Here is a 27,062-nt window from a genome sequence, read left to right as displayed (position 1 = left end):
CGGGCTCACGGTGCCCAGATATCCGCTTTGTTCCTCTTGAAAGCGAGCCGTGACTGGGGCTCCATTCACTTCCTAGTGCTTTGTCGACACAGCCTGAAAACCTAAGGCAAAGCTCTCTTCTATACAGACTTAGGGTAGATTCCAGAAGCAAATAAACTACTAGTACTGACACCACAACATTTTATATTTTTATATTTAAAGTGTCAGTAGCATCAGCACTACTATCAGTGTTAATAACTGTCATTTTAGCCTCTTCATATCTTGCCAGACAGCTGTACCAAGCAGTTAGGAGGGCAAATACAGGTGAGCTTTGTGTTTGTCATTAAATTATCGATTGGAAATCAGGTTATCACAGAATGATGCCCATTCTAGCAATATATCCCCAGAGGGACCTATCACAAGTCCAGAGCAGACCAGTAGCTGCACACACAGCACCACAGTGAGCTCCCCTCTGCTCCCTCTGGTTTTCCAAGCCGGGCTCAGGGATGGCTCCTCAGTATCCAGGGAGACTGTCTCGACACAAGCGACCGGCTTCTTGTGGGACGTCCGTCGCGGTTCAGTTGTGACCCCTATGCACGCAGCACAGAAGAGTGTGAAAAACGTTGCGAGATGATGACAGGCCAGGAGAACAATGATGGAGACTAATGGCTCAGGGCTGAATCATTCCCATAGGCTGTTTTTAGCTTTTCCCAAAGCCAGACTGTGATCGCACCTGATCAGCGTTCCTGTACCAGACGGCAGCTGTGCGGCGCAGGTACGCCAGTCTACGGCCATGTGCCTGCTGTCTGTAGGCACTCTGTATTCCTGTAGCGTTCAAGCCATTGTGCTTGAGCTGCGTGTCACGAGGAAGTACTGATTTGTCATATCGTGCTGTAGCCATCATGCCACCTCACAGGAACAGAAGGAATAAATCCCATTTTGTTTGCTTGGTTGCTGATAAATGACTGAACCAAAGCTTTTAACATAAATTTAGAATCTCCACTAACTTTTTGTTTTAAGCCCACCTGATGTGGATTTGCCATTTGTGTTGTTTTTTTTTTGCATGTCCTGGCTCACAGCGCCGAACCCTGTGGGCCTACACAGGGGGGGAATAGGGAAGTGTGTGCAGAGACCTCTAAACCTCTGACTTCTGACCCGCCCACCATCCAGCTGCTCCTCTTTTAACAGGTCACAGGTGTGCAGGTGCAGTGCTGATTGGAGGAGAGGAGTGTCCCTCACAGCACTGTGCTCGGGAGCCTGGGGGGCTCACTGTGTCCAGGGAGCTCACAGAGCCCTGACCCGCTAAGCCCATCCTACCCTCCTGGGTAAGCACCACCTCATGGAGAATCCCCGGCACAGCCTGGTGGCGACACGACCCACAGAGCTCAGAGCTGTGCGGAGGGCAAGCGCCTTTACCGGCTGAACAACTCCGGCGACCCCTTGGGGCGAGATTCCTTAAGCATGACGCGAGAGCACATGCGCTCATTTATTGGAATATTTAGAACTGCTTAGCGTTGACACGTTTAAAATAAATGTGTTGTTAAAGAAATGAAGGGCCTTGTCCTTAACCACCCTGGAAAATTCCAACAATAATACAGAAAATGTCCCTTTCGTTGCCACACTGGTGTTGAAACAGAAAGGCCACAAATTGCTTCTCAATTTTCTTGTCAACACCTGAGGATTCTGGGGGATTAATGTGCACCATGAAAGGTTGTGAGCTAATTCCCTTCTGTTTCTGTTTAATACTTAAATGCAAGAGATTAACAACTGCTTTTACAGTTCCCGATAATAGAGTAAGAGCACACACAACACTGATTCAAGCAGTGCATTTGATACCTTGTGCTATTCCAATAATCAGAATAAGCGTGGTTATGGCCTGAATGCAACAGGAACAATTCGGGCATTTTTCTAATTATAATCTGTTCTTCACAGACGGCCAGGGGGTTATGACAGACACGCAAGATTTGATTGGCTAGGAAACGACAGAGTTATCTGTTGTTGTGTACTGTAGCCTGTGCACAGAGACCTGTCAGATGGGCAGTCCTACAGTGAGGGCGAGGTTAATTCAGAATATAATCTGAATGTCTGGGGATCTTATATCTGTTAGCAAATAATATAGCTGGATAGTACTCAGCTCATTTTCCTTTCTACTGTCGGGAAAGGAAGGAGCCGATTCCTGGGAAGTCTTTTTTAGACCAACACGATGAACAAATGGCACAAAATAAACTCGATCTGGCTTTTTCTAATGCGCTATGCCTTATGTGCTTATGGATGTAGAGTTATATATTTTGTGGGAAAAATGGTTACAATTTCTATTGGCAAACACTGAGGAGCTTAGGAATGCAGTAGCCCAGGTTTAACTGGGCACCAAAGTGAATATTAGGCTCTCTAAACTGTCCCTGAGTGGCATCTTGTGCCCCGTGCATCCAGGTCAGGCTCCAGGCTGGCACAACCCTTACCAAGACCGCAGGAGAGGAGCTGTGAAAAAAACAGCCCTGCCTGGGAGTCGCGGGTTTCCCCTGAGATTCGGCTCCCCCCGCCTGCGCGCACAGCTCGTGGCTCTCTGCCGGCGCTGTCCCGCCAGGGTGGCCCGACCCGCTGCAGGGCCTGGCTCGGCGCTGGCTTGCTCACAGCTCCGCTTCGGCGAGTGCAGAGCTGGGCTTCCCCCCGTTGCCACGCCAACAGGCGCCGGAGCCTGGCAGCGCTGCTCCTGCCCGCACTGTTGCCTGGCACGGCGCCCAGAGGCTCCCAGCGTCGGGGCAGCGGTGCATTTAGCAAAGAAAAAAGATCCCTCCCTCCCGCCAATCTTACCCTGAGCTGGGCTGAAAAACAGGGACAGACAGCGGTGTTCCAGCTAAACTGAAAGACAAACTCCCAGCTCTGCACACACAGAAACATCAGTGTCCCTGTCCTGAACACCTGCGTCCCCCTCTCTTCCTCATGCGGGCCCGCAGGCTGGTTCTGGTACGGCCTGTGGTCCTGGACCCCACCTCCAGTGGAGGAAATGAAGACATCAATGGACAACTCTGAGGATGACACTGTTGGCAACAAAGAACAGTTGTTGCTGCTGTGAAGGACCCAAGACCTGTCTTGGCCCTGTGACACTCCTCAGCCCATAGCGAGCGCTTCGTCCTTCTGCAGGGGCCAGTTGGTCACATGCCAGCCTGCACCCCTGAAAGAGGTCAGTCGGTTTCTCAGAATCTGGCACAGAGTTGATACAGATTACAAATCTCTTCAGACCTTTTGGGGGCTGAATGTAAATGTGAAAAAGTTTCCCCACCAAGAAAACTGAAATCAACTGGCCTTAAGAACGTGGCCAGAGACGCAGTGTTCCTGCAGCACCAGGGTTAGGAGCACTGCTGTAGATACTAGGAAGATACTGAGCACCTGTTCTGGGCTACTCTATCAGGCAGAGTGCCTTCCCTAGCATTTGAAATCCTACAGTTGTGCAGAACACGTATCTGAATAAAAGAAAGCTGGAAAGCTTTGATATTTAACTGCTAATTTTTGTTAAAAGCCAAACAGCAGTTTGATATGTAAAGACCGAGGTAGTATGTTTTTTCTATCTCTTACAACAACAGTAACAATGGAAATCCTTACTTTACCCCAGAAACACAAAAAGCCAAAGATCAAAGCCTCCTTCTCTCTAGATGCAAAGACCCCCTTTCAAATGAAAATGCTGCAGGTTCATTTTCCCAAAAAGAACAAACATATTGTGGAGTCTGTGTTTTGCAGAGACAGGGGCATTATAGAGTGAAGCTTAACCAAGGCAGAGATCAATAGAGCCTGCTTTCAAAGTGTTCAGATGCAACAATACATTAAAAACAGGTAACGTTTTTAGATTAAAAGCCGAACAGCCATTGGCTGTGCGCTATAAGAACAAAAAAATGTAAGAAAGGCTACAAATGAGAGGGGGGCGTTTGAGCCATCTAGCTTGTTTTGCTGCCAGTACCTGATTGATCCCAGGATCTAACGCAGCTGCTCCTTGAGAGAAGCCTCAGTATCGGCTCCGACAACACGGCCGGGCAGCTTGTTCCATACCCCAACAACCCTTTGTGCAACAAAATGGCTCCAGAACTCATGCACTAAATGCACTTCCCAACAGTTCTTCACTTGTGTCGGGTAGTTTGCTTTTCCCAGCTGGTTCTGAGGCCCACTGGACTGATGGTGTCAGAGCTTGTGAAGATTCTGCAGACTTGAATCAGGTTCCTGGGCAGTGTTGTCTGCAGACAACTAAAGAGATCCAGTTCACTGCCCTGTCAGTGTAAGACGAGCGTGGTCAGAAGGAAGTCCTTCCAGTACTGAATAACGTATCTGTACATTGTTTTACCCTTCTGACTGTGGCCTGTCCCTGGCATTGTATCTCCAGAGATGAGCTCTGACAAAAACAAACCCCCTGGTGATTTTTGACCAGTGCTGCAGGACACAGAAGACGGACTGGGGCAGTGATTTGGGTATCCACGGTGACAGCTCAAGGTAGCAGGCCTTCCTCGAGCACTTCAAGTAGTTGTGAACATGTGAGTTTTAACATGTGCTTAAAGCACAGGGAAGAAGCTATACAGCACACTGAGCTCATGTGCAAAGGCGTGTACATAAACGCAGAGCTGTCGGGACAAGTGTAATGAGAAGGTATTGTATTTGATTGGAAATAAATTATCAAACAAAATGTAAATTTGAGGTTTAGTGTTTCCATGCAGATTCCACTATACAGATTCCTCTTTATACCATGACATGCTATAAAACTACTCATTGGTTTGAACACTTTTTCCCTCTACAGAAAACACCTGTTACAGAACCACACAGGGTACAGGCACATATAACCGCATCAAGTATAAAAACACTCACACTAAAAACCATTTTCAAAGACAGAAGCTGCAGAAGAGCAGGTGTTTTAAACACTAGAAGTGACAATAAGAAAACACTTCCCTGAAATAGGAGAAATACAAGCATACTGAGAGTTAGAAAAATGATTCCAAATGAGGCATCAACACACGTCATCCTGTATTTCCCTAACAGTAAAGCTGTTGCCATGAAACTTGCACGCTTTTAGAAGATACCAATACCTCCTGAAAGATCTTTTTTACCAGGAACACCAATTTCAGCAGTTCTCTTAAACAAAGACTCCTAATGTCCCTCCAACTATCTATTCCAGGCATCTTCTAAAATAATTCACTGGATATACATTTAAGAAACGAGTCCAGTTCTAGTGCTAATCTGTGCTGCATTGTGGAACCTACAATTATTCCTTCAGTGAGAGCCATCTTAAGTGCTCAGTAGTCGACTGTACTCTTCAACTTGCACCCTTCTACTACAAACATTCGAGCACACTTCTGTCAGAAAGCATGGAATCCCTTCTAAAGAACAGGCTTAATTTAGGACAGAGCAATCCCAAACCATACGAGATCTATTCAAATACAACAGGTTCTTTCAGAGATGGATTTGACAGTAGATTCAGGGTCTCTCACTCTTCTGTCTCCATGCGGGATTCAATCATGTGCTTCAGCGAACTTCGGAATAAAACCGTTTTTGTGCATGGATAAAATATTATTCAAGGTACAATTCGAGGCAGATCACAGTATTTTCCATTATTTAAAAAAGCCATCCGGTCATTAAAAAATTATTTAAAAAGTCAAGCGGATCTTTGTCACAACAAATACAAAAATCCCCTGCCCTGGATTCAGCGCCGCAGACCTGTGCCGTCACACGTCCAGCAGTGGCTCAGCTGGAACATCACTCAGGGGCCACACACGGTCCTTGCTGCCGATGCTAACAGATCAGTTCACTCACGCTGGTTGGCTCGGTTTTCCGGGTGGGGGCTAACAGCAGCCTGAACACCACAAGCTCCCAGGGAGTGAGGAGACCTCTCTGGGAGGAATGCCCTAGTGTCCAGTTTCCAGATTCCTCATGTAGTCCTGAAGCGCCTGCAGTCGGGCGTCAATCTCCGAGAGATCGGCACCAGGGTCGAAGGAGTTCTCTGCAAGACCGACAAAGGCGCTGCTGTCATGCCCATGTCTCACAGAATACTGCAACACACTCGGGAAGACCACTGGAGCAAGAAGAGCTTTGGGTGGGCCCATGAGTAGTCATCTACAGACTCTGTCCCATTCAACAGCATTACAACAACGAACAGCGGGCTCAGACAGGGCCTCAGTGGCCGTCCTGGAAGCTGGTCTACAAGCCATTTAAATCCTGAAGAAATGATTGTTTAATAAAGACTGACCTTTGTCAGCAACCCGGCTCCTCCTGGTTGGGGTGCTGGACATCTGCCTCTTTGGCTTGGCTCCTCTGGGGGGCTGCAGAGACAGGAACAGGACGGTTCCACGTCAGGGATTTCTCTCCCTGAAGAACTTGAATTTTGTTTAACATTTAAATCAATGAATCAAATCAACGTAAAGCCTACAAACAGGGATGCCTTTCAGCGCACATCACTTGTTTAACTGCTAGTAGGCGGTGGACCCAAAGACCTCATCCAGTCGTTTTCTGAAATGATCAGCTTCAACAGCTTGTCTGGGTACCTTGTCCCAGACTCCCACAACTCTGCGTTAAGGAGCTTTACAGACACTTTTTTGTCATGCTGATCCAGGTGATACCCTGGCTTCCCTTACGAAACAGCGAACCCAACTGGGCCACACAATTTCCTCTTATTTGTAACCATTCACAAATTCTTTAACTTTTGTACGCTAAGCCTTCAATAGCTGGAACTTCTCTGGTTGTTAAACTTAGACCAATAACAGCAGTAATGGTAAGCAGTGCCTTTTATTTTTTAAATACCCAAAAGCATTTCATAAACTACACAGCTTTAACAAACCTAACAACTGTTATATACATAAACATTAAAGTTTATATTAAATAAACATTAAATTATAAATGTATTTGAGATTTGAAAGCAAGTAAAAATTATTTAGCTGAAAGCTGAAAGATTTATCAATTGTTTGAACTAACTGAATATCAATGGCTTTGAATTAATTCAATGCTGATCTTACTGGTCTATCAAGAGGCAGCTGGATAAGGATCTTGGACACAAAGCTACACAAACGCTCTTCAGACCGGAGGACAAGGGGCACAGCGGCTGAACCCCAGGGGTACTGACCATGCCGGGGCTGTTCCAGGGCACGGAGCACAGGGGAGGCTGCGTTTTCTTTCTGCTCCGGATCCCAGCACTGGAACACAGGGGACACACTGGGATCAGACACATGGATCTTGCCTTCCTGTACCCACAATCCACCTGAACTGCAGGGAATCCCTGTCCCTCCCCTTCTCGCACTGTCCAATGGACACTTCTGGGTGACCCGGTGTTTATTTTATTGAAGCTCTTTAGCTGTTGGCCATAACTAAAAGAAAAAACTATTTGTTGTTTTTTTTACAGATACTACTGCATCTATCAAGATGGTGAGCTCCTAGATGGAGGTCTGGCTTTGTCGTCACTTCGTCTGAGCTCACCTGGAAGGGAGGGGCTTAGCCAGGTCCTCCAGATCAGCCAATGAGCTGGCTGAAGACTGCCTGCTCCTCTGGCTCTCCACAGAGGAGCCCCGCCCCCTGGCAGCCAGACCCAATCGGGCACTGCCATGGCGAGTCTCCCGGGAGCGGGCCCGCCCTCTCTCGGAGCTAGTGGGCGTGGTCAGCATGTCTCGCTGCACCTTCCTCTGACTGCAAAGACAGAAGAGAGGAGTCAAAGTCCATTAACAACAAAACACAAGGAGAGAGATGACTGTGGGCTTGTCAGCCATTCATCCTATAAAGAAGATGCTCTTTGACCCTGACAATCATGAGCAAACTCGAAAGCAAAACAATAATGTTTTTTTCATTTAACACAAGTTTGTTTTGAGACGGGACAATCCGTTACAACAGCTTCTTATAGTACTGATGTTTTATAAGTCAACGGAATAATGAAAAGCAGATTGCGTCATCTTCCACAGGACCTTAGACATCTTCAGCCTGTAATGTTTTTGCTATCAAACCTTAAAATACCATGAGCTGCACACTGTGGGCAAAAACAAATAACCTGAACTGTCAATTTTATGAAATGGCAAGACAGTTATTCACTCTTTTGTAAATTAAATCTCATGTCAGACTTAAAGAGTTATATGTACATATACACTCCTCATTAAACAAGCACGCATTAAAGATTCCAAACAATGAACACTGCTGGCACTGAGGCTGTATTACTGAATAATAAGTAAATCCTGCCCATTGCAATAAAATACCACTGCAGCAAGCTGCTATCTTTGTGTCTCATGGAAACGAATTTATTTGTCCAACGCTTTTATCTAAAGCAAGATACTTTTGCATTCATTTAAACAGCTGGATATTTCAAGGGAACAATATCTTGCTCAAGTGTACAACAGCAGTGTTTCACCTGGGATTCGAGCCCACAGCCTTTCAGTTATCAGCCCTGCTCAACTCTGCTACCGCCAAGAAACGGGCTTCAAATGAACACAAAACCGGCTGCTAAATTCCCAACCCTCCCACTGCACAGCAGCACGGAAGCACAGGGTTTCCGGGAGGAGCGGAGCGGCCTGTGACTCCAGCAGGTTCAGACGCTGGTGCGTTCCGAGGCCGAGGGCTGGCGGCGGGCCTGATGGGGCTCGGAGAGGACAAGCAGGAGAGGCCAGCACCACTCAGGGCATGAATGGGTACGCTCTGCCCGTCCCTCAGAAATACAGTAAAACATACAGCACTGGGCTTCACATCAGCAGCGCGCACACTTATGCGATTACTGAAAGGAGCAAACGACTTCATGCGCCAGTAAGCCTTACGTCTTCAGCTGGGCCTCCCTCTGCCTGCGCTCCTTGCCTTTGATGTAGGCCGTGGGGTCGAAGCGGGGGGCTCTGGTCCCTGTCAAACAGAGCAGAAACGCCTCTTGATTTCACGGTCTTGTGTGCGGAGAGCTCTACTGAAAACCACAATTTCCAGACACTGCTCACGTATGACCCATCATGGTGTCGGAGGAGAACAAAAATAAGGGTCAGCTGAGTATTCACCCCCCCCAGGACCAGAACAGTCATCTCTAGATCGTCACCTGTCTTATGTGCTGCTAGTCTCGCACTCTTTGCTGCAGCTATGGACTCTAGCTGTACCCCTCACCTGGCAAAGTGGCCAACTAATACAGGATGGACGAGTATTTGCTGCACAAAGCTAAATTAGGGATGTAAGAATGAAGAACTGAGGACTCTTCTTCACTATCTGCAGGGCACTGACAGACCTCTCCCCTTCCAGCCTCCGAGTCCTGGGAGAAATTTGCACGGTCTTCAAGTGGGCACTTACTGCAGCCATCGGCAGCTACTGTGTTTCTCTGAAGGTCTGTGCACACCTGTGCTTACCTGCTGGTGATGGGGACTGCCTGGGGACGAAGGGGCGCGTACCAGCTGAGCCTGACCTCCGCCCTCTGTCCCGGGAGCCCGAGCGCTCCCCAACACCCACGCTGCGCTCCCGGGACCCCGAGTAGCTCCCCAGGCTCCTGTCCCGGGACACCGAGCGCCGCCCCTCCGCCTCTCTCCTGGGCGGTCCGGAGCCCAGCTCTGAACCTGACCGCCGGGGCCCGACGGGAGTCACCCTCCTGCAGAAGAGCCTTCAGTTACACCTCCTGTCCAGTGAAGAGCCAGGAGTGGAGATGAGCTCCCCACGGCTCCACTGCTCAGTACATCTGATCGAAGACTGTAGATACACCCAGTGATACGCGCAGACTCACCCCTTTCTCACGATCGCCAGCTCACTGGTCAAGCTCTTAACTCGCACGCGCAGGTTCCTCTCCGACGCCTTAAGCTCCTCCAGCTGAGAGGGGAAGGACGGAGTGAAGCCATGGAAAAAAAGAGGAAAAGGAAGAGGGATGTAGAGGAGCGAGACTGCTCGGGGAAGTAGTCGTTCTCGTACATGGGTTTTGGGGTGGTAAAGGTCAAAACAAGTCCGTCACTCATCCGTTTCTCACTCAGCAGTGGACACCTGACCAAAGCATTATTGCTGAAAACCAGGGGGGCGTAAGGCGAGTGTGCGCTTAGGGAAAAAAAATATTTTGCAAGAATTCTGTACTGTAAAACGTAAGTTAATATTTGATGTGAAGAACGTCTACAGTACTGAACAGATAACTCCCCGATTGATATAACCACAGCAGTGCAGCACAGCACAGCACTAGACCTGTGGCGTTTTAAAAAAAACACCCCACAAAAGCTTTGGCAACACTTTATTAAAGTGCTCTACAGCATCATAACCCCTCGCTCTCTGGCGCTATAGCACGTGACATCTTCTGTGCCAGCGATCTTACCCTTCTCCTCCTCCAGCGCCTTCCCTGGGGTTACTCACTTTCTCCAGCAGGAGGCGCTGCTCCTGGCTCTTCTTGCTGGCGGAGCGCTGGTTCCTGGCTCTCTCGCGCAGCAGCTCCTCCTCCAGGCTGCGGACCACCTCCTTCAGCGCCTGCGCCCCCCTCGGCTCGTCGCGCGGGGCCGGCCCCCCAGCCTGCAGGCACTCCAGGGCCCGGGCCAGGACCTCCTTCTCCTCCCGCATCTGGGACAGCCTGGGCACGACAGCAGGCGTCAAGGCTCCAAGAAAAGCCCCAATATACACATCCCCATGAGCGGGGCCAGATTACGTACAGTAATTATTAAGAGAGGCACCAGTGGTTTCCTCGATACTCCTTGTCCCCAGAGTACAAGGGAAACTCATACAAGTTTTAAACTCCTCAAAGACGCGGACATAGCCAAACCAGCAGTGCTCTTCCTAGCGAGCAGTGAAACACACCCCAAAGGGTACAAGTGGAAACTAGACAGAAGTGCATTTAAAACCGAGAACAGCAGGCACTTCTTTACCCAGAGAGTTGCGGGAGTGTGGAACAAGCTGCCCAGCCATGTGGTTGAAGCCACTACCAGGGATTCTCTCAAGAAAATCTGGGCGGGATTCTTGGATTATTTCACTACCAAACAGGCTGGTTGGGTCACGTTCTCCTCTTGCTTGCAAACATTCTTATGTATCCCACTACAGTTGCTTAAAGATGCCAGTTGACACCAGAGGCCAGGGTCAGGGTTTGTCCTCTGAGCAGCAGCTTGCTAAAGAAATGCAGATGACAGGTTCTTCCACCTGCACTGTGACCTGGAAAAAGGACTCTCCCCGGGAGCTGAGAGGGAGTGTAGCCAGAAAACAGCCTCTGCCGGACTGACTGGTGCCCAGAATCTAGAAAGTAACTGTTCTGGACTGACACGGGCAAACCCTGCCTCAGTGCTCTGCAGTCTGAGCTGGATGGGCCTTACTGAGAGCGTCTTACTCAGTCTCCTGTCCAGCGTCCAGTGCTGTGCTCAGGTCAGTGAGAGGTGTGTGCTACACTACCGGTCCAGCACCACCTCTACAGCCTACGATCTGCTAGAATCAGTAAAGTAATCTAAGCAGAATTTGGTCCAGAGTAAAGAACTACGAGCTCTATGAGGACCGCTGCTGTGGTAGATTTCTGGCCATCACAGAGGACAGTCACCACCCCGGGCATGAGCTCCTCACCCCACTACGCTCAGGCAAGAGATACAAGAGCATACAGACACCACCAGATTCCTCAATAGCTCGGACCACAGCTACACCATCTACCTCCTTATAATTCTATTTATTGTGCATCTGCAGTCATGGTTTACATGTCTGCATTGTTTACATTCAAACTGTTTACTTGTTTACTTGTACATTGTCTACTATTTGTTTGTATGTTGTCTTGATGCACTGTCTGCACTTTGTGTTTTTACACTTTTCACAATTGAGAGACTTTCTGTAACACCTGTACGCCTTGATGAACACTTCCTGTACACCTGTACACAGGTACAGTCACTGGGAAACGGGACTTTCGCTGTGACCCAGCCGAAGGAGCCACTGTGTTGGCCGGAGCCGACGGGACCTGTGACGGATCTGGGCAGGATGCGGCCGAGTACTGACTCTGCTCGGAGGCGGCGGATCTCTGCGTCGCGGGCGTCCTTGCCCGTCCGGGTGCCCAGTGCTGCCAGCTCCGCCCGCAGCGCACGGATCTCCCTCTGGAGCGCCGCGGGGTCCGGCTTGCCCAGGTAGGGCAGGGGCAGCGGGTAGTGGATCCTGGCGAGACAGGGAGGGGCAGGAGTCAGACCGGCACAGTGCGAGGCCGGAGCACTGCGGTCCGCCATCGCGTGCTACATCAGAGGAGGGAGCCCCAGTCTCACACCTGTACTTGGTGTTGTTAGACATCAGGGAGCTCTGGGCGCCTAACCCAGACCTCCTACTGATGCTCCTCAACAAGCTGTAGTAAGCCGCTGTGCACCATTAACCAAGGCACCTTCTACTGTAAGTTTAGTTTTCTAAAATTTTGTTACTGATTTGTAACTCTTTTTGGGTTTATGTCGATTAAAATGGGCAATTTAAAGGCATCATAAAACCAACTTTCTCTCTGAGCTTCCAAACTTTCTTGGACTTCCATATTACAAATAATAACCTGTAAGAATCACTTCTTTTTTCCTTCCATCAAAATATTCTTTACTGGGTCGGTATTTAGAGATAAATGTCTATTTAGCTCCAGCCTCAGATTCGTTCCTAATGCATTTTGTGTTAAAAGCAGGTAAGAACAAAAGCAATTATCACCAAACAATCTTTTCCTTCACACCAACACCCACACGCAATATACCATTAAGAGTAATGTGTAGGGAAGTTAGTGAACTACTGTTCTGCTAATGGATTTTAAGGTTCACATTGAATTTTAGACTGCAGGTGTTCATTTGTATGACTAAACCTTCTTCCTCCATGATTTCTTTCAGAATCCACATTGCTCTGCTCTGAATCCAAAGCATTACAGCAGACGTACAGTGGGCTTGGGCATAACGTCTTCTGGATTCGCTGACATAAGCTCATCTGAAAGGGAGAACAACAGCCTCCATCTAAACTGTCTGCCAGCGTAAATGACCCCAGGGTTAGCTGTGGGTCCGACAGCGCGCTGTGAACACGCAGGCGGAGGGGAGCTGACCTGTCGAACTCCACGGAGTAGATGAGGATGAGGTAGCGTTTGGAGTGGAGGGCCGGCGACTGGGCCGGGGCCCGCGGCCGTCCCAGGAGCCCCGCCTTCCTGTTCCGCAGCAGCTCCAGGTCACCGTAGGTCAGCAGGTCCAGGGACACGGACTCGCTGGTCTGGGAAGAGAAGTCCCACACGGAGGACAGCGTCACACTCTCGGCAGCCCCCTCATCCACACCCACCCACCCACCCGCGCGGGACCCACACAGACCGAGCTGATCTCCAGGCTCCAGAGCTGTACGGAACCCAGCCAATCAAAAGAAAAGCTCTTGAGCTCCGATTTCACAAGTTATTGTAGAAGGGAAAACAATGAAGCTACAAACAATATAAAACTGAAAAATCTTTCTTATCTCTATACATGCACACGTAGAGGCTACACTTCTTCACTTATAGTAGTCTAACTTATCCCCAGAATCCTGAACAGACCGCTTATCTCTAATGCAAATGTCGGAGTGCCAGCGGGTTCACAGCACAGCTGGTCAGAGCCTCGCTGTTCCCTGCCCCCTGCCTGACCTTGCGGACTGCAGACTCCAGCATGCTGCAGAAGATGGCAAACTGCTTGAAGTTGCCAGTTTTACGGGTAAGATCTTCAATATCTGAAAAGACACAGATGGACAGGGAGAGACAGGAATTGAGGATCACAGCTGTAGAAAAAGGAGCACTAGCCAGTTACAACATCCTGGACTGAGCAGGCCTTGTGGTCTTATGAAGAGAAAGTCCCAAGAGCAGAGCAGGTCTAACAGCAAGGAGGGCGCAGGTAGTAATCCTGCTGTATCACTTGTCTGCTGGGGAGCTGGGCTGTGATCAACTACCTTGCCTCTCAGCAAGACGAGCTCAGGATGTAGTTGCACAGCTTGTGAGCACAGTGCAGGAGCCCTTGAAGACCGACCGCAGATGCCGAAGTTGGGTTTGGATTGGGCAGTAGAGAGTGATATCACAGTAGCAGCAAGGTACTCACAGGCGGGGTGAAACTCTCCTCTCCACTGGTCAGCGGTCAGCAAATCCGACACCTCGACCACCAGAAGGTCCTCCCCCACTTCCACAGACACCGAGACCTCTGTTCCCCGGAAGTCCATCTCCGCCTGGATGTTCAGCCCGCCCTCCATGGCTCCACGCACCAATGACAGCTCTGCTCACCAGGCAGGGGGGCAAGCTGATTGGCTGTGCTGAGCCAGAGTGAAAGATTGCAGTCTCACGATAAACATGCAGATGGAAACTAATTAGATTTAATATTTCCCCCCCCATTAGAATATGTTTTTTCTTAATGCTGTGCTTGGTATTCTAAGCTATTCATCACGCACTTATATCCCAAAATGTAAAGTTTTGCCTTTAGCGATGGTCTCTATCCACGATGCTGCACTGGATTCAAGGACCTCGTTATACATTCAGTTATGTTTATTCTCACAGTAGCTGTTTAAAACTAAAACTGACAAAAACACTGACATTGCTGATGCAGAAACCTACAGGAGATACTACAGGGAAAAACACACCTAAGATCTGTCAGGTTCAAGCGCACAACAATAACAGGAAAGTGATGGCAATAGACTCCTACTGCATAGCAGTGTGATCCATTTCAGGATTTAAAAGTGCCAGCTTCCAGTACGAACTGTTCTTACAGCAGAAAAAAACACCCACACTTAACATCATACTGCGAGGCACCAGGACTGAGAGGTCCAGCACTGAATTTGATTTTATACAAATAGGTTTCACCAGCAGCTGGTGTATTACTAAAGAGCTGCTGTGCTGCGAGTCAAACTCCCTTCTTTTCACAGGGATCTTGGGAGAGCAGGATTCCCCAACCCTTCACGCAAGACAGACAGACGGAAAACACTGTCAGCGGACACTTACTTAGTAAACACACTGCACAAGGAGTATGGCAGAATCACGTTTTGTTGTGCTCTGAAAATCTAGGTAATTCGTTGGAATTTTTTTTACTTTTCTCAAACACAAAACTAATGTTCAGCTATTTAAAAGACTCCCACTTAAAACACAAAATGCTTAATTCAAGTCCTTAAGGATTCTTACATCAATAAAGACATTTAAATCACTGAAGGCAATTTGCACTGAGGCTTCTCACAAGCCTAATGCCCAGCTTCTGCGAGCTGGTCCTTTCACAGTAAACAATAAACATGAACGGACACAAATTGGATGGAGTCCTCCGAGCAGCAAAACTAATATAACTCTGCCATTCCGTTAAATAGCAGAGAGGGGCATGCAAAGGTTTCGTTTTTATTTTTGGGATACCACAAATATTTAATGCAAAATTCTCAACCAACACCGTGACGACCATGAGTCTAAATCAGTCAGGGCGCCCCATCCAAATCTCAGCTCTAGCTACATAGGAACACGAGGACACGGGTGGACCATACGTCAGAGTTCATTTAAAAGCGAGAACCGGTGGCACTTCTCTACACAAAGGGTTGTGGGGGTGTGGAACAAGCTTCCCAGCCTGTTGAAGCCGATACCCCTGGCTTCTCTCAAGAAAGCTCCGCGTGAGATGCTGGGATCAATACACGACTAACCTAGATTATTAACACACTGGGTAGGCCGAAAGGTCTCCTGTCGTCTGGAGCTCATGTTCTGAGGTTTTTGCAGAGTAAATCATTCTATATATGGATGGATCTAACCGAATCGACAAGCCCGGTCACAGTGCTGAGATGATTTCTACTGAAGGATAACACAGGCTGAAAGACTGACCGATAACCAGAGAAAACAGACCGGACACTAGACCGCCGCTGGGTCACGAATTTACATCTCGAATGGCTATCTCACGAAAGTAAAAAGACAATAAAGTCATGTAACTATGACTTTATGGGATTATCCCATCGTAACGTAGACTGTAGACTGGGGCTGCATTGCTCTGTGAACGTAAAATCAAAGAAAGAAAAAACGCATAACATACCTTTTATCCAAATCCGTGTCAGTCACCAGTAAAAAAAGTAAAGTGGAGCTCAACAACTTTGATTTTCAGAGCTAAAAAATGAGTGGCATCAACGTTTTGAAGTTTATAACTACGGGATTCTACGTTGCAAATGGCTGCAAAAAAATCCAGGAGAGTTATCTTTCCTTAAAATAAGCAGAATCTAAGGAAAGTAAGGAATAATATAATTATTTAGTGTTACTCTGATTCATTTTAAATCACCTCAAGATCCATTGATCGACTTTAAATCCCGTCTGTTATTTATTTTGTCAGTTACAGCTGTTGAACAGAGCGGGCGAACAGCCGGGAGTTTAAAATACCCGCCCCCTGTTTCAGAGCTCTAGGAACCTATTGGACGCGCCAGACAAAGACTCAATGACAATTGGACACATATGCTGTCAATCAGAATTAGTACAGTCCCCAAGCCCAAATTCTTCCGGTTGGCTTGAATCTTAGCCATGCGATTGGCTGTCACTCTCGTCATTCCAAACAACACGTTCACTGACCTTAATCATGTGACAGGGGTGCTTGAGTGAACAGGAGACCTTCAATACTCCACCTCGTGGAAAGGATTATTTAAAAAATATGGATCCAACCCTTCGATAGACGCATGTAGGACTATCGCCCACTTGTGGTTATTGCAGAAAAACGCTGCCTGCTGTCTGAAGAGGCCTACAGTATGTTCTTTGCTCTTAGCCTAATCTGTACTTTTAATTTTATTGTAGTTCCTTATTTGAACTGGATCCACTTAATGTTTTTATGAAGTGCTTCTCTCTTGTAACGTTCTTGATTCAATAAACTATTTGGCTCGCTGCTTGGACTCAATTGGGATAATATTAATAATAATAATACTAATAATACTACTACTACTACTACTAATAATAATAATAATATCCTTACACTTATATAGCACTTTTCTGGACACTCCACTCAAAGCGCTTTACAGGTAATGGGGACTCCCCACCACCACCACCAGTGTGCAGCCCCACCTGGATGATGCTCCAGTCCGCTCCCCACACACCAGCTCTCAGTGGGGAGGAGAGCAGAGTGATGAAGCCAGTTCAGAGATGGGGGTTATTAGGAGGCCATGACTGTAAAAGGCCAGAGAGAAATTTGGCCAGGACACAGGGGTTACACCCCTACTCTTTTCAACAGACGCTCTTGGATTTTTAAAGACCACTGAGAGTCAGGACCTTGGTTTTACATCTCTTCCAAAGGGTGGGGCCTTTTTTACAGTCTAGTGTCCCAGTCACTATACTGTAGCATTAGAACACATACAGACCGCAGGGTGAGCGCCCCCTGCTGGCCCCACTAACACCTCTTCCAGCAGCAGCCTTAGCTTTCCCAGGAGTCTCCCCTCCAGGTCCTGGCCAGGCTCGCACACCTGCTGAGCCCCAGTGGGCTGTGAGCAGCAGGGGGATATAGCAGGTCACCCTGCGCATGTGCTGTGCCACGCATTGATGTCCAGGACCTGTGTCCAGGCGATGGGACAGAACAGTAATCTTCCTGTTTTCAGCTGTGTCCCCTAGGTTCACTAATATCACTATCCCTGTATGGGATAAGGAGCTGGCTCCTTATTCCACAAGACTGTTCGCAGTGACGACCAAATACCTACAAAGGCTTTCAGCTCCCAGTAATCGGGAAAAGGGAAAGCAGACGGAGACAGAACTGGGCCCGCCGCTGGGGAATCATCTTCACTAAACATCCTGTCTGAACTGCAGACTCTGACAGGGGCCAGCAGGCCAGCACTGTCCACCTCGCACAGCAGCCGACAGCCCCAAAGGGCTCTGCCTCAGTAAGCCCCGCGCTTCCAAACCTCAGGAAAGCAACAATATCAAGAGAAAATCTTCATACGGCTTTACTTGCACAACCTTTGGAGTAAAAGGCGGACAGACTGGGTGGTCATCGCTGTCTGTAGAAGACTAGAGAAGAGTAGAGTGAGTGTGTTTAGGGATGCTCGGACACTGGTGAACAGAAGGATAATGGAATGAATACCGCTCTTCCTCCGGAATCTGCATTGATGTCAGCATCTGTGGGCTGCAGGTCACACCTGAAGAAGGTTCCACGGCCGAAACGTTCCGTTTTCTTCTTTTTTTCAGCATGGAATAAACCTATTATTTATAATGATGATAATCGCACCCCTGCACGTATTTAACAAGGTTATTACCGATATATTTTTGTTTTTGCTTACTTCAGGGCTGTCAGTGAAGAAATGTCGGTATTGCCTGTGATCATTACTGAGGACTTAAGGCTGACATCAAGCATCTGAGCCACCGCAGGACACACACACACACACTACAGGACCTGGACACCGTGGCTGTGGAAACTGTGGAACAGCAATGTGGGGGTTGAGACCAGACCATGCAGCCTCCACCCAGACGGTGCTCCAGGCTGGAACCCTTCCCAGGAGTATTCCATGTGGTGTGGAAGACTTATACTCCCTGTCTGCTCCCAGCTGGAGTCGGGCTGCCAGGCGGAGAGGGGAGAGGCCCAGGCCTGCCCCCAGGATCAACGCCCCGCCCCTCTCCCCTCTCCCCCAGGCCAGCCCGCAGCACAGGGGCAACAGGAGCCACTGCGCGCCGAAGAAGAGACGGACTCGGGTGTGTTATAGGAAGCAGCTGTATTTGGCTATAAAGGCAGTCGCTGATATCCAGTGTCTCCTACACGTTTCTTCCGACAATTCAGTGTAAAAAGGCTAAAGTCTAATAGAAAAACAATAAACCCATTTAAAAAAAAATCAATTGCAGCAAAAAAAATACCCATTAACCTTACACCATGAATCTCAAATAAAATAGAAACCATTTATCATATTTTCATTTCCCTCAAAAAGAAATTTCTATATATACTATATTATATATCATTTCAAAAGCAGTTAGCAGGAGTGGCAAAAAAAAAACTTTTTTTCTTCTTTTAATATACATGTATAAAAACAAACACAAAAAAGCACAGCAAAGTTTAGAACCACTGCTGGAACTCCCAGTCTGCCCTTCGATGCGGGAGAAGGCACCCTTGATCCAGGTTTAACCGGCAGCAAGCGTTCCCTGGTCTGTTTCCGCGTTGTGCCCTGGCCATCGGCGTCTTCCTCGTTTTTGACCTGCCTGTCAATACCTCCATCCCCAAGCTGTGACCCTGCCATGGGATTCCTAGAACTATGACATCACCCTTCCTCCCCTGCTGCTACAGTTGGGAGTGACATCACCGTGACATCACAAAGAGGGCAGCAGTGAGGCCACACCCCCTGCTCAAGAGGGGTGCTTGCCCTTGCCTGCTCCACCATTCACAGCACGAAGCCCTGTTCAACGTGCAGGGCAGACGCCATCACTCATGTCAGAGGAAAGGGCTTTCTTGTACGTTTCCAAAGTTTTGGGCAGGGAGACGTGCCAGAGGGATGGGAAGCTAGCTCTGTGATCCCCGATCCCCGTGTTCCTGGAAGCCGCCAGGCACTAAACGGAGAGGCCGCCAGCGAAGTTTCCCCTGGACCTCTCAGCTGATTGTCAAAGCTGTACAAACACTGCACAGTGTGGGTGCTGACGAGCCCCTGGCATTACAGGCTGCCCTGCGCCCCTCCGCCCAGCTGAGGACACTGGGGTGCCCACCACAACTGCTTCCTAATACCTGCTGAAGAAAGGGGCGCACAGCTTTCAGCCCTGTGGCTAACGGCTGGCCAGGGGCCTCTTACAATACTGCCGGCCCCCCTTATCCTTTCCCGCGCAGCTCGGAATGATTACGGAGGAGCCAGATGGGCGCTATTGCAAAGCAGGAATGTTCTGGGGAGCACGAAGCGCGCTCACGAATGATAGCACAGAAAAGCGGTTCTTGTCCGTCTGCGGGCTGCGTGTCAATCTCCTCACCTGTTCAAAAGTTTGGACTGAAGTTACTGGACTATAGCTACGAGGCTACCCTGTCCTAGACTAGACAGAAGAGCTGTGCGTTCCCTTCGATTGTCTGGATTTCTGTGCGCCAGTTTTTCGTGCTTAAGGAAAGGCACAGCCTTACTGCCGCAGTCCGACGTGGGGGTGGTGGTGGTGGGAACCCTGACTCAGGCTCCCTGGCCAGGCCCGGTCCGGCCCGAGCCACTGGAGGGGGGGGACAGGCTGGAGACTCAAGCGTGCCTGTCGGACAGGAAGGGCACATACCCGTGCCCTGCTCATCCCTGAGTTCTTGATATGTTGGGGTTCAAGCTTAGACCCGCCCTTTCTGTGCTCCTCTCTCCAGCCGTGGCCCCTTGCCTTCCAAACAGCAGGGGGCGCCAGCGGGAAGGAGGTCCTGCCCTCGCCGGCTCTCGGCTCATCATGGAGCCGGAATATCCCAGCCCTTACGTGCGGAAGGCGGAGCGACCCCACACTTGTAAGGCCCCTGAAAGGAGCTCAGAAGCGAACAGACGGAATTACCCACGAGCACAGAGGACCAGCTCTGCGCTCCCCTGGGTCTGGAGCTGGCGCTTCTTAAAGACTTGACTTAACATCTTTTTTGGGGGGGTCCCACATGCACCCCCCCACTGGCACAGGCGCACTGAAGGTCAACCCGCCCCGGACACCCCGCTCTCCTTCGAACTCAAGAACGAAGAGGACTGTCCCATCTGGGAACGGGAGTCCAGTGCCGGAGAGGGCGTCCCCACTCGGGTCCCCCTGCGTCAAGCCCGCCCCGGTATTCCCTGCAGACCTCGTCCAAACCCGCGGAGCTCTGTCAGGAGGGGGCTCGACCTGGGCGAGCTGCGAGGGGTGCGGCCGAGCTCCGCCAGGAGGCGCGGGGACGAAGGCGAGACCCACGCTCCCTCTTTCACGGCACAGGGGGCTCCTTCCCAGGGGAGGGGGGGGGAACGCAGTAAAGAAATGAATGGGAAAACACCCCCCCGGCTAAGAAAATGAAGCGAAAGCGGCTCTGCGGCTGCCGAGGGCGTCGCGGGGCTCAGCAGTGGTTCTAAAACCGCGCGTGAAGAATCGGGGTACGGGGAGGCGAGAGCCGCCCGCTCTGGGCTGCGCCCCCCCGTCTGGTCTTGGTGAAGGGGGTAGGGGGGTGGGGGTGGGGGTGGGGTTGAGGGGTGCCTGGTTCGGCGGCTGGGGCTCGGCGGTGCCGGCCTCCTCCAGGCTCCCTCCAGCGTGCTGCAGGTCCCTGCTGTGCAGCTGAGCCACTACGAGGAGCCCCTCTTCTGCAGCTCCTGGATGAATGCTGTGACGGAAGGAGAGAGCGAGGAAGAGAGTGAGCGAAGGAACCCCCACGCTTCACATCCCAGAGGATCACCTACATATACATCACGGAGTGCAAGTGTACAGTATTCAAAACGGAATAACAGAGGCACCTTGTTACACAATGAGTTGCGGGAGTGTGGAACAAGTTCCCACATGGTCTTCACTGACTTGCTTCAGGGCGAGATGCTGGGATCAACTGTCTACTATCTAGTGGGGCAAATGAGCCGAACGGCCTCTAAATCTGTCACCTCAGTTGTGCTCCTTCAGTATATTTATTGGCTCATCGAACGGGACAAGAGAGAACAGCCTGTATTTATCGTTTCCACTGGATCGTTCTGAATGCCGCCGGGAAAAAAAAACCTTCTGAAGAAAAAGGATAAAACCCAAATTTTATCCTTGCCCGGAGGAGTAAATCTTATGAACTGAGCAGATTCCCCACCCCTCTGAATGTATTCATCCCCTTGTTGCAAAAAAACAGACGCTCTCCTCCCTGCTGCTCCTTAGTTCGGTCTGAACCTTCCTCCAGAGAAGGCTTAGCCTCTCCGACTGCGGCCTGGAGGAGTTTTAAATAAGGACTAAATATAAAACCCTGCTGCATGATTTGCACAGGCGGACTCCTTTACAGAAGACAATCCTTCTTTTAATCTGCTTTGGGGGTTAATCTTCATCTTTAAATTCGACCTCCCTGCAGACAGCGGAAAACTGGAAAGGTCTGTCTAGCATTCACACACCTGAGAGGCTCAGACAGAGAGATAACTACTCAGGGCAGGGGAAAAGGCCAAGGACACAGGAGAAAGGTTACCAATTAGTAATTAGTAATTAATTGAACTCATCCAGCTGTTTTTTTAAAAGAAGCCAGAGTACGGGCTTCAATAGCATGGCTGAAGAGCTTGTTGCCTACTCCCACCACTCTTTGTGTAAAGAAGCGCCTCCTCTTTTCTGTTTTAAATTCAGGTGGACAGTCCCCACTCGTGCCCTCTGGTTCCTATTTTGCTGCTGCATTCTTATTTTTTCTTTAAAAAGAAAACAACACAAAAGCTTGTCGTTTCCCCGTGTGGCAGGTGGTGCAGCCTGCACTCACAAGTTCCAAGGGACGCCAGCAGACAGGGGTGAGTGCTTACCGCTAATGATCTCCTCCTTGACTTTCTGCAGCTCCTTCCGCACCTCCTCCAGCAGCTCCTGCGGGCGGGGACAAAGGGAGACTCTTGGTCAGAGCCGCTGGGACCAGGCTGGACTAACACTGCGGGTGGCCACTGGCTACAGCCCCTCCCTTGGATATGCAGTGAAGACTTCACCGTCTCACCGGGTCGAGCACAGGGAGGAGGGAATACCTGGCTCGTCTTCTAGAACCGGGGTACGTCTGGGTGAGAGTTCTGGGTGAAACTGGGGTTGGGGGGGGGTCAAGCCCCCACACTGCACACGATGAGGGGAGGCGCCCCCTGGAGGGAAGAGAGATCCTGTGCTCACCTGTTTGATGCGCTCCATATCCGAGTCCTCAGCGCTGCCTCCATCGCTGGTGCCGACTGCTGACTTCACCCTGTTCACAGACCAGGGGACAGGGGGCGACAACACAAGAGAAGGACATTGCAAACTTGTCACCTGAGAGATCTCCTCGTCGAGCACACGTGCACATCTGCAGGCGCAGCGGCAGACATCTAGCGCCATGGCAACACATCGCTGCTGTGGCAACAGACACCCAGCGCCACGGCAACCCAACAACCACAGACCCGCCCACCACCACCACCCTTGACAACCAGATGGACACCAGCACAGCTCAGCACACTTCTCACACACAGCACATCTGGGATCCAGAGCCCAGTGCCATTCTGTCCTGTACAGAGGCAGCGAAACGGACGCCTGTCCGGACACAGGTGTGCCTGTGCTCACAGGTAAAGCAACTCTGCAGCCTCAGCACAGCAGCACAGGTTTTGATAACCTCCAGTCTGGGCACTGCAGCAACACTGACACTGGCCACAGAACGCGGGGAAGAGTGTCGCAGCTGGACTCAGAGGTCTACGATAAAGGGGGATCCTCGGGCCTGCAGGCTGCTTCTGACAGCCAGTGTGCAGAGAGATCCAGCAAACACCTGGTCTAGCAGAGCCCCTCAGGGGTCAGCCAGCCAGGCGCTGAGGTCTGAGGCCTGAGCCCAGCGCCCCTCGCAGGCCACACTGCAGGGACTGGAGCCGCCCCCCCAGACAAAAAGCCACCACAGCTCGCGCCCAGAACCCAGAAGAGCAGCGCAGATGCAGCAGCCTGGCAGCAGGGCGCCGGCCCAGCTCGGTCTACCTGGGGCTGCTGCTGACCGGGGAGCTGCTGGAGTCCAGGCTCTTTGGCACGGAGTTATTCCTGTTTGAGAGGAACACACATGCTCACACGGGGACGCTCGCGGGAGGGACAGAGCCCACACTCCGCTGTGGCTGTGGCTCAGTGATACAGGGCAGGGCAGGGCCTGGATCTGTACACTGACCAAGCCTCCAGCACCACCACCACTGGTGTTGGTTAGACAAACGCAGTATTAATATTCTTCCATCTCAAACAGCTGTTAAGTCTTTCTGCTTTTATGTACTATATCATTACCATGTTTAATAATTATAACTTAATGATAATACTAATATTCTTCTTCATTTTCACTTAAAATAATTTCCAGGTATTTTTCTTACATATGTGATGTCTTTGAAATCCACTTTAGATCTTTATTTCTTATTAAGTTACTGTCTGCTCTCATGTGTTCTGTGTGCTCATGAGAGTCTTTGATGGTTTTGTCTGTTTCCAATCAGAATCTCATGTGCTCCGATCAGGCTGTTTGATTCCCGGTGCCCAGCGTGTCTCTGGCACTGAGCGTGATGAAAGGCACACGAGCCCAGTGCATCGTGGCACCGCTGTCAGGCTTGTTTCTCATCATGCAGGGTTTGTCAACCCACCTGAGCCTCGTGCAGACAGAAGGACAGAAGAAGACAGACAAGACTACAGCCAGAGGGCACAGACGGTGGAGTCTGGGAGAGACCCCCTGAGCCCCTCCTCTGCTCTACAGGGAAAAAGAGCAACGTCCCCTATTGTAGGCAACCAGGCGCTACATGTTAAAATATGAACAGTTCCTGTGTAGTGTTAGTTTCCAACAGTATGTAGTAATTAAGAGAAACATTTACTCATTCTGGCTTGGGCCTCTGTCCTCTCTTTCAAACCTAAAGAAGGGAAAAGTATACACAAGAGCTCCTTTTAATTTCTCTAACACCGGCTATTACTGGCTATGATTTGGCACGGCCAGCCAGCTGTCTCTTCCTGTCTGGGTCATCTCCGTGAGCCCTGCGCCTGCACACAGGGAGCGGTGAGGAACCGCAGGCTCGGGGAAACCCTGGTCACGGCCTGCAGGCCACGTGACCCAGGCTCGAACCCGCGATCACAGAGCTCCGCCTGCTCGCTACTGGCTGAGATGTCTGGGAGGTCCCCATCTTTTCCCAGCCTGGTGCAGTTTTACATTTCAAGGTTCAGTAGTATATTCAGTATCACTAAGAACAAGCCTGTACCTGGGCATGGTGGCAGCCTTCTCCCAGGGCTTCTTGAACGAGTCTGAAAGAGAAAGAGCCGGAGACACAGATAAACTCCTGACTGGACTGGACTGGACTGGCAGGAGCCCAGGACAAAAATCAGCTGCAGTTCATACATACTTCCTCTGTACAGGCTATACATGAGCCTGGGATGTGTGACACCCGACACGGAGCAAACATTTTTTTTTTTACTGAGCTACCCTGGGCCTAAGGAGCATCTCTGCATGCAGTGCCCCTAACTGGCCACTGGGAGGCACTGTTTGACAGGCGTGACTGCAGCAGCTGTCTGGAGCCTGCAGAACGTCATCTTTCAATAGGGGAGTTACATAGCTATAACTGTGTGAAGACCGGGCCAAAAATGCCAGTGTCCTGAACCCAGGATCCAGACTGTTGGCTGCACAGCAACACACAGAGCTCAGACCTCCACTGTCCCACTTTAACTCACCACTCTGGCCGAAGGGCTTTGCACCAGAAGACTCGGACTCATCCTGCAGAGAGAGAGAGGGCACGAGGGTGAGAGTCGAGGTACGAAGCGTAGAAGCCATGAGGAAGGAAGAGAGAAAAGGTTACCACTTGTGGGTCCAGGAGAGACTGAAAAAGCACAGTATCCGGGTCGCGGGACGGGGTGTGGGGGTACTCACATTGGCAGAATCCTCCTCCTTCTTCACTACAGGCTTTTCACTCTTGTTCACCGCTTTTCTCCTGAGGAAGAGCAATGAGGAAAGACTTCAGCAGCAGTTTTCCCCAGCCCCTGGGACGGGCAAGTGATTATGGCATTCGCCCTTCCCTATTCCACTGTCCTGTCCTGGACTGGCATCTGTGCATTCACCAGCTCCGACTGAACGCCAGTTATGCGATTCACAACTTCAAGAACAACAACCTTCAGGACTTCAGATCTCTTTCCTTGCATTTCTCCAGAGTTCCTAAGTCACGGCTCAGCCCATCAGCCCAGAGTCTAAACTACTCTCCCTTTTCACAGTTCCCACAGTTCCCCCAGGATCAGCTCTCATTACTCTGCAGGACATTCTTAGATAAATTCAGAGATTTTCCACGGATGTTTACATCTCTGTCCTCTTACTCATCCTGCTTCCGGTGTCCAAATCCCTCCACATGTTTGAATATCATTAGCCGCCCACTGTAAACAGTCAACTCCGCAGCAGTGGATATTTTTCCTGTTCTCCCCCGGGCTGAGCGTCAGGCCCCTGTTACAGCCGCAAGACGCACTCACCTGCGGGCAAGGATGGCACTCATTTCGTCCATGAGCCCGCCTCCTCCTCCTCCTCCACCACCACCGCTGCTGCCGCCGCCCCCTGCTGGTAGGGAGATGCTATTGCGGCCGTTGTCAGCTTTGGGCCCAGAGCCTGCCCCTGTGCTGTCTTCCTGCTGGCGGGGGGAGAGAGCAGCAATGTCGTCACACACGGCAGGGAGCTCAGAAAGCAGAGCACTGCTGTGCACAGTGGCCGTGCGAGAACACTCATCCGGAACTGACCAGATGTGCAGAACACCAGTTACATCTACAGCATTACTGTTGGGTTCTGAAAGATGTAATAAGGAGAATCAGACAACATAATCAACCAAGCTGGATCTAAAATATCATTATTATGAAGGCATACCAAGCTTCCCAGGACACAAAGTGTGTGAGAGGGGACATACAGCATCCTTTTATTTTTAAAATAGACCTGTCAGGCTGCTTACTGACACTTCAGCTGCTTAACTCAAGCAGAACACTACAGCAGAATAGTGTAGAGAAAGATAAGGCTGTATTTTCTTGGCCTTTAAATTGGGTTGCCTGCTTTGCTGCACCTGACCCCTGACCTCTGACCTCTGACCCTGCCTTTACCTTGGCCACCTTTTTCAGCTTGGCTCCTGCCAGCGCCGCTGCAAGGCCAGAGGCGCCCCCGCCAGCCCCCGAGCCGGCTGCCGGTCCCGAGGGGAGAGGAGGGGCGGGAGGGGGGCCGACCCCTGAGGGAGGCGGGGGTCCTGGTGGGGGTGGGGGCCCTGGAGGTGGAGGGGGCCCGGGCGGACCAGGGGGGCCCCCTGGGGCTGGAGGAGGGGCAGGCGGGGCAGCTGAAGAAGAAACGGAGAGAAGGTAGAGGATCAACACATTTCGAACAGTCTAAAGCTGGCTCTCTCTACTAAGGGAGTACAATACAATACAACTGAGGTCCTGCCCTCTGTAAAGGGGAGGACCAGCATTCCTGTTCTGCAAAAAGTGATTAAATGGAGTGAAGTCCTACTTCAGCACTTGTAGCTGATAACCACTTCCACTCCAGTCCTGGCCTGGGTTCTCTACTTTTACACCACCACAGACCACACCTGTCGGAGTCCTCTCCTCACCTGAGACGGAGGCCTGTCTCTCCCTCTCCAGCCGCTCCCTCTCCAGCTGCTCCTGCCTCTGCTGCTCCAGCTGCAGCTGCCTGTGGACAGAACAGACA

The 27,062-nt window shown here is 50.4% G+C and overlaps 2 protein-coding genes and 1 long non-coding RNA gene across 9 annotated transcripts in view; 1 reads left to right on the top strand and 2 right to left on the bottom strand.

Annotated features, from left to right (window-relative positions):
- Window positions 1–1,765: 1,765 nt before the first annotated feature.
- ccdc61 (coiled-coil domain containing 61) lies at window positions 1,766–16,211 on the bottom strand. Of its 3 annotated transcripts, none has more exons than XM_069187761.1 (13): window positions 15,876–16,211; window positions 13,932–14,139; window positions 13,487–13,569; window positions 12,929–13,089; window positions 11,878–12,030; window positions 10,276–10,486; window positions 9,668–9,750; window positions 9,300–9,535; window positions 8,736–8,814; window positions 7,420–7,626; window positions 7,070–7,139; window positions 6,200–6,272; window positions 1,766–2,801 (listed from the first exon to the last, which is right to left on the bottom strand). In XM_069187761.1, exons 2-13 carry the CDS (start codon window positions 14,077–14,079, stop codon window positions 2,368–2,370), a joined length of 1,938 nt encoding a protein of 645 aa, XP_069043862.1. In that variant the 5' UTR covers window positions 14,080–14,139; window positions 15,876–16,211; the 3' UTR covers window positions 1,766–2,367. The 3 variants fall into 3 exon arrangements, with proteins under 3 accessions (XP_069043862.1, XP_069043863.1, XP_015196377.1); XM_069187762.1 differs by having other exon boundaries at window positions 13,932–14,134; XM_015340891.2 differs by lacking the exon at window positions 1,766–2,801 and adding an exon at window positions 4,648–5,953.
- A 2,285-nt stretch (window positions 16,212–18,496) lies between these two features.
- vaspb (vasodilator stimulated phosphoprotein b) overlaps window positions 18,497–27,062 on the bottom strand; it is a 30,010-nt gene continuing 21,444 nt past the window's right edge. For 3 of the 5 annotated variants that reach the window (XM_069187758.1, XM_069187760.1, XM_069187759.1), the window contains exons 5-15: window positions 26,965–27,044; window positions 26,468–26,694; window positions 25,856–26,010; window positions 25,269–25,329; window positions 25,073–25,115; window positions 24,607–24,649; window positions 24,229–24,264; window positions 23,369–23,428; window positions 22,550–22,619; window positions 22,204–22,261; window positions 18,497–21,062 (exon numbers count right to left, since the gene is read on the bottom strand). In XM_069187758.1, coding sequence (XP_069043859.1) covers window positions 21,025–21,062; window positions 22,204–22,261; window positions 22,550–22,619; window positions 23,369–23,428; window positions 24,229–24,264; window positions 24,607–24,649; window positions 25,073–25,115; window positions 25,269–25,329; window positions 25,856–26,010; window positions 26,468–26,694; window positions 26,965–27,044 — 871 coding nt within the window. In that variant the 3' untranslated portion in view covers window positions 18,497–21,024. The remainder of the gene's footprint in view (window positions 21,063–22,203; window positions 22,262–22,549; window positions 22,620–23,368; window positions 23,429–24,228; window positions 24,265–24,606; window positions 24,650–25,072; window positions 25,116–25,268; window positions 25,330–25,855; window positions 26,011–26,467; window positions 26,695–26,964; window positions 27,045–27,062) is intronic. The other 2 variants (XM_069187756.1, XM_069187757.1) reach the window with 2 other exon arrangements.
- On the top strand, window positions 22,883–24,231 carry LOC138237884 (uncharacterized). Its single transcript, XR_011189206.1, has 2 exons — window positions 22,883–22,971; window positions 23,989–24,231. It is a non-coding gene; the product is annotated as an uncharacterized lncRNA (long non-coding RNA).

Source organism: Lepisosteus oculatus, chromosome 3 (genome assembly GCF_040954835.1).
Source record: "Lepisosteus oculatus isolate fLepOcu1 chromosome 3, fLepOcu1.hap2, whole genome shotgun sequence".
Classification (NCBI taxonomy): Eukaryota; Metazoa; Chordata; class Actinopteri; order Semionotiformes; family Lepisosteidae; genus Lepisosteus; species Lepisosteus oculatus.
This window is presented reverse-complemented; position numbering and strand designations above follow the sequence as displayed.